Below are 11,842 nucleotides of genomic sequence, written 5' to 3' on the forward strand. Positions count from 1 at the left end.
GTTAATGGGGATGATGAGATTAAAGAAATAGTCATAGACTACCTCTTATGACCCAATCGCCTGAGGACAAAGTAGAAAACAGGAAGGTCAGATTACATCTCAGTGTGTCCCTTTGTTGGATAACCATTCTGCAAGTTTCATTACCAGTTGTAAACTTGAGGGGAAGTTTCTTAACAGAATTAAAACTTTACTGGTTTAAGAACTTGAAGGCAATCTTTCAATGGGTTTTCTCATTATCCTATCAGGCTGTTAGAATGCTATCAAACATTTCATTATCCCTTCGAATCACAGGGCAGGTTCAGATTTTCTAACATCTTTCCCCTTTCATGGGCAGCAGTTGCCATTTTCAGATGTTCCCCCAAAATGCCACCTTCCCAGAAAACAGAGCATTGTCTTTCCCAGAAGCTGAAGATATGTTAGTTAAACTGATATAGTAAAAGTAAAGGTTTCCCCTTGACACTAAGTCTAGTCGTGTCAGACTCTGAGGGGTGGTGCTCATCTCCATTTCTAAGCCAAAGATCCGGCATTGTCTGTAGACACCAACAAGGTCATGTGGGCGGCATGTCTGCATGGAGCGCCATTACTTTCCTGCTGGAGCAGTACCTATTGATCTACTCACATTTGTCATGTTTTCAAACTGCTAGGTTGGAAGAAGCTGGGACTAACAGCGGTAGCTCACTCCGCTCCCTGGATTCGAACCGCCAACCTTTCGATCAGCAAATTCAGCAGCTCAGTGGTTTAGTATAGATGTGTCTTCACCCTTTTCTTTTGCTGAATAAATATGTTTTCTGCTGCTACAGTGATGAAAACATAAATCAATAGATTTAATTGACCAGAAAAAAATATTTAAATATTAGAAATTATTTACTGTAAGGGCTGCTCAGCAGTAGAATGGATTGTCTTGAATTGTAATGGACATCTTTAAACAGTAGCTGAATGTGCATCTTTCAGGAATGCTTTAGTTGAGTTGGATATTCCTTCACGGTAGGAGATTGAACTTGGTGGTAGTTGCAGTCGCAACAAACTATTTGATTTTGTGGCTGCGATTTTACATTTTAGAGAAACAACTACATGAAAGAGGGCATGATAGACACATTAAATATATCGTTATACATACATACTGAATTATTTCAGCAGTAGAACTCTCTGCCTCAGAGTGTGGTAGAAGCTCATTCCTTGGAGACTTTTAAACAGTCTGGATGGTCATCTGTTAGGAGTGCTTTGTGCTTTTCCTGCACAGCAGGGCGTTGGACTAGATGGCCCCTGTGGTTGCTTCCAACCCTATTTTCTATTATTTCCCTCTGAAAGCACTATAGGGGTATGTACATGAATTATAATTTATTGTAAATTGGTTTGAGGATAATCTGACTGGAAGGTGGCACACACAAATTCCACAGAAACAAAGAAATACATCATTCAGATCCATCCGTTGAAAACCAGTTGCACTTCTAAGAGCTTCTTTATGCATACCACGGTTAACTTGTGAAATTCTTGGCCACAAACTACGGCAATGGCTGCAGGAAGAAAGGAAGCATCAGAAATTGCAAAAAAAGACGTGTGGCGGCAATAATAAAACTTGTGCAATGGTTGCAGATGAAAAGTGATCAAAACAAGTGCAAAGGAGTCCATGCTTCTGAGTGAATTTGAAAACTTGAGCAGTGCGATACAAGAAAGAAATCAAGAAACAGAACTTGGAAATTTGGGTTTTCTGGATTACAAATCACAGAATCGCTTGCTTTTCCATGCTTGGACTGATAATGCATATTTTGTACAAAAACAGCATCAGCAGTGAGAAATAAGATGTGTTTTTTTAGTAGGATGATATATAAAAAACAGAGAGGAAGAGAGGCTTATTTCTTCAGGAAGACCAATATAGTCTATAGAACTGTTCAGAGGGGATGCATTATATTGTTCTCTCCTGTTTGGTGTGAATAAACCTTTTCTTTCCCTTGAGTCTTCCCATAACTGGCATCTTTTGTTTTTGTTACTTAAATTAAAGCCCAATCCTATGCATGTTTATTCAGAAATATGTCATCCTGAGCTAAACAAACACCTCTACTGATGCTATTGACCATGGCAAATAAAATACAAGAAAGGGGAAGGCGGAAATTTTGGAAATTCAGATATGGTATAATTCTCAATAGTGGCAGAACACCAGGATCAATGTCTCATCATTCCTGACCATGCTAGCTGAAGCTGATGGGAATTTGAGTCATCTTACCTCTGGGTCATTACCTACATATTCTTTATCTTTGATGTGTGAGTGCCAAAACACATGAGGGTGGCCAGTTTCGTGTCAATGTGCTGGCTTGTATTTATTTAAAGTTTTTAGTCGTCTCTTAGAAGGCTGCCCTTCATGGTTTTCCTTTCCTCCTTGGTTGTCTTTTTCCTTGGGAGCTGCTTAAGTTCCTATTATGGCGTTAAGCATCCCTTATCCGGAATTCAAAATACTTCAAAATCTGAAATTGTCCACATGGTTGAGACAGTGACTCCTTTGCTTTCTGGCGTTTCAGTTGAGACAAACTTTGTTTCCTTCACAAAAGTATTACAGATATTGGGCATGCAATTGCTTTCAGGTTACATGTTTAAAAAGTGAATGGAACATAAATGAATGTTGTGTTTAGACTTGGCTCCCATCTTTAAGATATTTTATTATGTACATATATGGAAATATAGGCATTCCAAAATCCAGGTGTAGGGGAATCTGGCCCAAGGAAATCAGGAAATCAGAATCATAGAATCACAAAGCTGGAAGAAACCTCATGGGCCATCCAGTCCAACCCCCTGCCAGGAAGCAGGAAAACCGCATTCAAAGCATCCCTGACAAATGGCCATTCAGCCTCTACTTAAAAGCCTCCAAAGAAGGAGCCTCCATCAAACTCCACAGCAGAGAGTTCCACTGCTGAACAGCTCTCTCTCAAACACAGTTAGGAAGTTCTGCCTAATGTTCAGTTGGAATCTCCTGTCCTGTAGTTTGAAGCCATTGTTCCACGTCCTAGTCTCCAGGACCGCAGAAAACAAGCTTGCTCCCTCCTCCCTATGACTTCCCCTCACGTCTTGATACATAGCCCTCATCATGTCTCCTCTCAGCCTTCTCTTCTGCAGGCTAAACATGCCCAGCTCTTTAAGCCGCTCCTCATAGGGCTTGTTCTCCAGACTCTTGATTTCAACTTGTTGCTGTCCTCAGAGTTCAAGTCATTTCTGACTTAGAGTGACCCAATATCAGGGAGTTTTATTGCAAAGATTTGCTCAGAGCAGGTTTTGCCTTTGCCTTCCTCTAAAGTCAAGAGAATGTGACTTGCCCAAGGCCACCCAGTGGGTTTCCACAGCGGATTTAAACTGTGATCTCCAGAGGGTGCATTGACAGTGAACGATTAACGTAGTTTGACACAACATTTAACTGCCTTGGCTCAACGCGATGGAATCCTGGTTTGCAGTTTGTAGTTGAGGCGAAAGACCATGTCAAGCGACGACTCCAATGACCTGTGTTTTAATAGTCATGTTATTATTGTGTTGTCGAAGGCTTTCATGGCTGGAATCACTGGGTTGCTGTGAGTTTTCCAGGCTGTATGGCCATGTTCCAGAAACATTCTCTCCTGATAATTTGCCCACATCTATGGCAGGCATCCTCAGAGGTTGTGAGGGAACACCCAACACAGCGATACCCGAACTCAAATCAAGGAACAGGAAAGGCACTGCAGGGCACTTGAGGAACCAACCTGGACACAACATATTATTTGAAAACACAGAAATGCTGGACCACACTCACGACCACCATGCCAGACTACACAGAGAAGCCACTGAAATCCACAAGCATGTGGACAATTTCAACAGAAAGGAGGAAACCATGAAAACGAACAAAACCTAGCTACCAGTACTTAAAAGGGAGCCCCCAATGGCATAGTGGACTAAAACCTCTTGACTTGAAGGTTGGGTTGCTGACCTGAAAGCTGCCAGGTTCGAATCCCACCTGGGGAGAGTGCGGATGAGTTCCCTCTATCAGCTCCAGCTCCATGCGGGGACATGAGAGAAGCCTCCCACAAGGACAGTAAAAACATCAAAACATCCGGGCGTCTCTTGGGCAACGTCCTTGCAGACGGCCAATTCTCTCACTCCAGAAGAGACTCAAGTTGCTCCTGACACGAAAAAAGTACTTAAAAAACTCTAAAATCAGGACAGTAAATAAAGAACAACACTCAGAAAAATATGGGAATTCCAGGCATGAATCAATCATGGCTAGCTAACACCTCTAAACAAAAGATTCCCTGAGGCAGTAAGCAGCCAGGCGTTGAAGCTGCAAGGCTATTCAATGCTAATCAGGCTTTCGGAGATACAGTCATTAATTAATCAGCCCCAGAGGGTTTTTAATAATCTATCCTGTATTTATTACAGTCTTGCCTTTTATGTGTTTTTAATGTAATTTTTTATCCTGTATTGTTGTTTTATTGCATTACTGTTTTATATTGTGATTGTATTATGTTGCTTATATTTTGTCCTTGTGTTGTTTGGGCCTCTGCCCCATGTAAGCCGCCCCGACTCCCCACGGGGAGATGGTGGCGGGGTATAAATAAAGTTTTTTTATTATTTTTATTATTATTATTATTATTATTATGGTGAATAATTGCAACATTCACAGTTGCTTCAAGCGGACAAGAGTTCTTTCTTTCACCCTGGATATCATTCCACAGATATATAAACCCCACTTGCCTAGTTTCCAACAGACTTCAACAACCTCTGAGGATGCCTGCCATAGATGTGGCCGAAATGCCAGGAGAGAATGTTTCTGGAACATGACCATACAGCCCGAAAAATTCACAGCAACCCCTGTTATTATTGTCTATGTATTTTAGCTATTGCAACAGACCTTGGGCTTTGAGGCGGGTAACCAATTAAATATATTATTGTTGTTGTTCATATCATTTGTTGTTAGTGTTGTTGACGATGATGACGTTATTGAAGCCTATTGTCTCTGGGGACTCTTCTGCACCCCTGCTCAGGCTTTAAAGGACTTTCCCGGTGGGCTCTGGGCGCATGCGCGGGAGAGGCGAGGGGCCCTCCTTTGTAGAGTGGTGGGAGGGAGGAGGAGTGGGAGGAACCACCTGCTGCGGATTGGGAGGGGGGCTCCTTTATAAGGCGCGCGGGCGTGCAGTGGTGGTGTTGCCGGCGGCGCTGGGAACTTTGCATTGCCTTTGGTGGTGAGACTTGCAGCAGCAGCAGCAGCAATAAGCGCGCTCCAGCCATGGACGTAAGTGGCTCCAGGGAGGGAGGAACGGAGGGCGGGATGCCTGGATTGGAAAGGCGCTCGGCTTGTGCGTCCTTTGGAAACAACTCTCTTGCAGGGAAGTCTCCCAGACTTTGCTCAGTTTTGTTAAACTTGTGCGACTTCGAGGGGTGGCTCGCCACTGCCCTATCTCCCAGGATCTGATCCCAGTCCTATAATCCAATTCAAAGCAGGCAAACTGGGATCAGATCTTGGCGATGTAGGGCAGTATTGTAGACCTACCCTTGGAGGGCTAGAGGCGCCTCTTCCCCGGCGCCAAGCGGACTTCTCTCTCGGGTCGGACCGGGTCAATTCCACACTGCGGGGTGAATGCAGTGCGAGCTAACTGCCTTGGCTCAATGCTATGGGGTTATTGGATCCGACCTTTTCGGAGGCGCCATCAGAGAAGGCTAGCATTGAGTCTTGGCAATTAGCGTGGAACCCCCGATGGCGCAATGGGTTAAACTACTGACTACTAATCGAAAGGTCGCCGGTTCGAATCCGGGTAGCTCCTCATGCGGGGACATGAGAGAAGCCCCCCCACAAGGATGGTAAAACATCAAACATCCGGGCGTCCCCTGGGCAACGACCTTGAAGACAACCAATTCTCTCACACCAGAAACGACTTGCAGTTTCTCGAGTCGCTCCTGACACGAACAAAAAAAAAAAGTTAGAGTGGTGTGGAGCTGCAATCATTCTACAGTGTATGCACCGGATTTGTTAAACGCTTGTGCCGGCCAGCAGGGCTGCTGACTTGAAGTTTGGGTTGCTGACCTGAAGGTTACGGGTTTGAATCCAACCCGGGGAGAGCACAGATGAGTTCCCTCTATCAGCTCCAGCTTCATGAGGGGACATGAGAGAAGCTTCCCACAAGGATGGTAAAAACATCTGGGTGTCCCCTGGACAACGTTCTTGCAGACAGCCAATTCTCTCACATCAGTTAGTTTCGCAAGTTACTTCTGACACGAAAAAAACAGGTTGCTGTGAGTATTCCGGACTGTATGGTCATGTTCCAGAAGCATTCTCTCCTGGCATTTCACCCACATCTGTGGCAGGCATCCTTATAGGTTGTTGAAGTCTAGGCAAGTGGGATTTTATAATATATGTGGAATTTTCAGGTTGGAAGAAAAAACTTGTCCTCCCAAGGCAGGTGTGAATGTTGCAGTTGGCCAGCTTGATTATTGTTGAACAGCCTTGCGGCTTCAAAGGCTGGCTGCTTCCTTCCTGAACATTCCACAGATATATAAAGCCCACTTGCCTATTTTCCAATAGTTAAAATACAAGGACAATAATAACATGGGTTGCTGTGAGTTTTCCGGGCTGTATGACTATATTCCAGAAGCATTCTCTCCTGAAGTTTTGCCTCATCTATGGCAGGCATCCTCAGAGGTTTGAGGTCTGTTGGAAACTAGAAAAGTGTGGTTTATATATCTGTGGAAGGTCCAGGGTGGGAGAAAGAACTCTTGTCTGTTGGAGTGGGAATGTTGCAATTGGCATTGAATAGCCTTGCATCTTCAAAAGCTGGCTACTTCCCTCTTGAACATTCCACAGATATATAAATTCCACTTGCCTAGCTTCCAACAGACCTCCCAATCTCTGAGGATGCCTGCCATAGGTGTGGGTAAAACGTCAGGAGAGAATGCTTCTGGAACATGGCATACAGCCCGGAAAAGTCACAGCAACCGAGTGATTCCGGCCATGAAAGCCTTCGACAACACAATGTATATGCAACCCCTCCGGAGGTGCTGCACAAAAACCTGGCACAGCGTGGTTTTTTTGAAAGCGCTTCGCCCGCCCTAAGAGTCAGTTATTGGGCGGGGTAGAAATCAGAAACTAGCATGGCTTTTGGAACTGATTTGTTGACATATTGGTTGTGGTTTCTGTTAGGGCTGAAAGTTGTCGATGGGATGCACTTTTTAAATATCCCAAGGAAATCCTTCCAAAGTGCCTGCACTCCTGTTGAGGTCTTGGAGTGCCTCTGCTGTTTCTTCAGCTTATCCCTGCGTCTTGATTGTATAATAAGAATAATAATAAGAATAATAAGAAACATTAAGCACAGGGCTCTTCCGTGCTTGCCTACATCTTTCAGGACTTTGTGCACAGTCAGAAATCCATCGGAATTGTGCAGAACACTCTGAATGAAGTCAGTGGGAGAACTACAAGACAACTAACTGGCTGCGCAACCTCACAGGCTTCTTGTAGAACTTAGTGCAGTTTGACACCGCTTTGATGGCCATGGCTCGGTACTGCTGAATCATGGGAGTTGTAGTTTTACGAGGCATTTAGCCTTCTTTGCCAAAGAGTGATGGTGCCTCACCAAACTACAACTCCTAGGATTCCCTAGCCATGGCAGTTCCAGTGGCATCAAACTGTATTTATTTAACTTTTGTGCAGCACTTCCCACAGTGGCACAATGGGTTAGACCCTTGTGCCGGCTGAACTGCTGACCTGAAGGTGGGTTGCTGTCCTGAAGGTTGCCAGTTTGAACGCACGAGATGGAGTGAGCTCCTACCTGTCAGCTCTAGCTTGCAGGGACATGAGAGAAGCCTCCCAGCAACACACCCTGGGTAATGTCTCTGTAGATGGCCAATTCTCTCACACCAGAAGCAACTTGCAGTATGTTCTCAAGTCGCTTCTGACACAATAAAAAAACAGTGAAGATGCAAGAAAACGAACTTGCAATTTGAAATATAGTGCCTCATTTTCTCACATACATACATACAATGAAGCCAAAAACTGGTGTCCTAATCTGATGGACATTGTAGTTTAGGCCACTGTGTACCTTTGGATGGGGTAAGTCAACCAAGAAAACAAATGGGAATAGGAACACGCCTTGCTTTAGTCCCAAGGAAAAATAAAACTTCTTTTGTTTCTATTTTGCTGGAAGACATGGAAATCCTCCCTCTGAAAGATACCTCGTGGCCTCCTGCTTCTGAGTTTCCCCACCAGAAACCTCTAGTTCGTTTCGCAAGGGCAACTCGCTCTAGTTTTGTTTTGAAGTTCTGTGGCACAAAACTACATTTCCCCTTTTGAAATGGGGTGCCAAGACCATGCGGAGCAGTGCTTAGCTGCCCAAACATTCAAAACCATTGGTAGTTTCCTCTGATGACATAAATAGAAAATACTATGACATGGACAATCCTGAAACCAGCCCACTTAGTCAAATGGAATTCTATGCACTCACCTATGGCTACGGAGGCTAGTATTTAAACATAAGGATTTCTTTACATCTATAAGTGTTGCTTTATCATTCTGTCTCCAAGGGATAGCTGGGCAGAACTGGGAAAGTGGCACGTCTTGGACTCCAACTTAGAATTTCCCAGTCACCATGGCCATGTGACCAGAAAAAAATGGGGAGCTGTAGACCCAGGGTGTCATGTCCTGCTCTCAGGACTCAGAGGCCCCTTCTGCACTGCCATATAAAATCCAGATTATCTACTTTGAATTGGATTATATGGCAGTGTAGACTCAGATAATCCAGTTCAAAGCAGATAATCTGTTTTGATGAGATTGATTATATGGCAGTATAGAAGGGGCCGGAGAGTGAGGGGGGAAAGCAGGTGGAAGGGCCAGCTCTTGGGCCTGAGAGGTGCAGCTTCCATCAGCCACCAAACTGTTGTTAAACCACTGCTGAACCGGAAAGCAATAACTATCAATTGTAGCCGTTCATAATTTTGGTTCCAAAATCTGCTTCTACTTATGCATGAGATTGAATTATACATGAATATATACAGTAGATTGTAGAGCCCCGGTGGCGAAGTGCGTTAAAGCACTGAGCTGGAGACCGAAAGGTTCCAGGTTCAAACCCCGGGAGCGGCAGGAGCAGCCACTGTTAGCTCCAGCTCCTGCCAACCTAGCAGTTCGAAAACATGCCAATGTGAGTAGATCAATAGGTACCGCTCCGGCGGGAAGGTAACGGCGCTCCATGTAATCATGCCGGCCACATGACCTGGAGATGTCTACGGACAATGCCGGCTCTTTGGCTTAGAAATGGAGATGAGCACCAACCCCCAGAGTCAGACATGACTGGACTTAACGTCAGGGGAAACCTTTACCTTTTACCTTGTAGTCATCTAAGAAATAATCGGTGTATTTATTTTCTGTTATGAAAGTTGGGACTTTCCTCTGTCATAGACAGCACTTTCATACAGGAAAAGCCTTGCAGACCAGACCGCATGTGGATTGCCTATTTACATATGCTCTAGAAAGCAGTGATTCTCTGACTGCATATGTATCAAGGGTATGAACTAAGCAGATGCCAGTAGTTATTTTCTGAATGTTTTGAACATGGTTACCCCTAGTGATCCACAAAGGACACTCCTCGTGTTCAAAGCTGAGATGGTGTGGCTGGAAAACACTGGTTCAGAAATGTCCATGGTGTAGAAGGAACAAGCTTCCATTTATGCCTTGATTCATAAAAATGCGATATACAATATATGTCTTCATAATACTGTTTCCAGAGTTTTTGTTATTCTGGAAGAAAAATCCGCCAATAAATTAACTGGGGCTTTCTGTTTCACTGCCTTATTCTAACTGTTTTTCTTCTACTATTCCATTACAGCTGCCTCCTGGAATCTTTATTTTCATGACCGAAAACAGCACCGATGAACCAGGCTCTGGTGATGATGGAGACTACCAAGAGGTGTGTTTGCAACAGGAAAATGCCGATTTCAACCGTATCTTCTTGCCCACCATCTTCTCCATCATCTTCCTGACGGGAATCATTGGCAATGGCTTGGTTATTGTGGTCATGGGCTATCAAAAGAAGCTGAGGAGCATGACCGACAAATATAGGCTACACCTCTCGGTGGCCGACCTCCTCTTTGTCATCACGTTGCCCTTCTGGTCTGTGGATGCCGTCATCAGCTGGTACTTTGGGAATTTCCTATGCAAAGCGGTCCACTTCATTTACACGGTCAACCTGTACAGCAGTGTCCTCATTCTGGCCTTCATTAGCTTAGACCGGTACCTGGCTATCGTCCATGCCACCAACAGCCAGAGACCCAGGAAGCTGCTGGCTGAAAGGATTGTCTATGTTGGGGTTTGGCTGCCTGCCCTGCTCTTGACCGTGCCTGATATCATCTTCGCCAGCACTAGCGAGGTTGGCGGGAAATACGTCTGCCAGCGGTTTTACCCTCATGAAACTTGGTTGATTTCCTTTAGGTTCCAGCATATCCTGGTCGGCCTTGTTTTGCCTGGCCTCATAATCCTGACTTGCTACTGCATTATTATTTCCAAGCTGTCCCACTCCAAAGGCCATCAGAAGCGCAAAGCCTTGAAGACCACTGTTATCCTGATCGTTGCCTTCTTTGCCTGCTGGCTGCCCTACCACATTGGCATCAGCATAGACACCTTTGTCCTCCTTGGATTCATCGAGAACGGCTGCACCTTTGAGGCGATCCTGCAAAAATGGATCTCCATTACTGAAGCCCTGGCATTTTTCCACTGTTGCCTGAACCCCATACTTTACGCTTTTCTGGGTGCCAAATTCAAGACATCTGCCCAAAATGCTTTGACCTCTGTCAGCAGAGGCTCAAGTTTGAAGATCCTTTCCAAAGGCAAACGAGGGGGGCATTCATCTGTTTCGACAGAGTCGGAGTCTTCCAGTTTCCATTCCAGCTAACAACGTCTTGGGTTTCTTTTTCTCTGAATTTGTAAAGAATGAGACTCATGTATATATATAATATGCATACATACACACATTCCACCAGATTTTGGAGGGTGATGTCCTCCAAGATCATGTATAAGTTTATTCCCAGTTGGAATATTATATTTGTTTAGTTTTCTCTGGACTTATTTATAAAACAAAAGCCTGTACATATTGATCTAAGAATGTCTAGGCAGGACCTGAGAACAAGTGACCCTTTGACCAAGTTTTACTACTTGTTTATCTAGTTTTACAAACTAAATACACGAGCATAGTGTATTGACCTGTGTGAGTTGTTTGTATATAAAAGAAGTATACCTGTTGAAAGAATGTATAATCTTCTGTATTCAGGACTTTCCCAGATAGTATAAGCCCAGATAGCATAAGCCTCATTTTCATCGAGAGGCCTTATGGTTGCCTTCAAAGAGCCATTGTAATTGTGGATAGAGAATCCAATTACAACCAATGGCACTTACAACCAAAGTTTGTCTGTCAGTTGCTTCTTTGTGGGATGTAGCAAATGGGTTTGCAAATTGCTGCCACTGTAAAGATGTAAATAAAAATTTGTGGAAAAGAAAACTACCTGGAATTGTGTTTTCATTTTTAGCATCCTACTAATTTCTTTTACCTTATTTTAATTTTTGGTTGTTTATAGATATTCTTTTTTTTCTGGGCTATTGTGGAAAGAATAAACAAAACATTGTTCATTTCAGGGAAGGGAGTATTCCAGGGTGTATTAGCACCCAGAAAGAGATACTCTTCCTTCTACATCAGTGATTCCCAACCTTTGGGCCTCCAGGTGTTTTGGACTTCAACTCTCAGAAATCCCAGCCAGCTTACCAGTTCTATATAGTGCTGTCATACAGGATGTAGCTTTGCATTTGCCTGCAGTTCACCTGGCTGCAAAAGAAAACATCCGATTCATCCAAGAGCCT

At 44.1% G+C, this 11,842-nt stretch overlaps 1 protein-coding gene across 1 annotated transcript; it reads left to right on the forward strand.

Moving 5' to 3' along the window:
* Window positions 1-5,119: 5,119 nt before the first annotated feature.
* Window positions 5,120-11,486, forward strand: cxcr4 (C-X-C motif chemokine receptor 4). Its single transcript, XM_003215092.4, has 2 exons — window positions 5,120-5,245; window positions 9,822-11,486. The coding sequence occupies exons 1-2, from the start codon at window positions 5,240-5,242 to the stop codon at window positions 10,881-10,883; spliced, it is 1,068 nt and encodes a 355-aa protein (XP_003215140.1). The 5' UTR covers window positions 5,120-5,239; the 3' UTR covers window positions 10,884-11,486.
* Window positions 11,487-11,842: the final 356 nt, after the last annotated feature.

The sequence above is a fragment of the Anolis carolinensis genome, chromosome 1 (genome assembly GCF_035594765.1).
Source record: "Anolis carolinensis isolate JA03-04 chromosome 1, rAnoCar3.1.pri, whole genome shotgun sequence".
Lineage (NCBI taxonomy): Eukaryota > Metazoa > Chordata > Lepidosauria > Squamata > Dactyloidae > Anolis > Anolis carolinensis.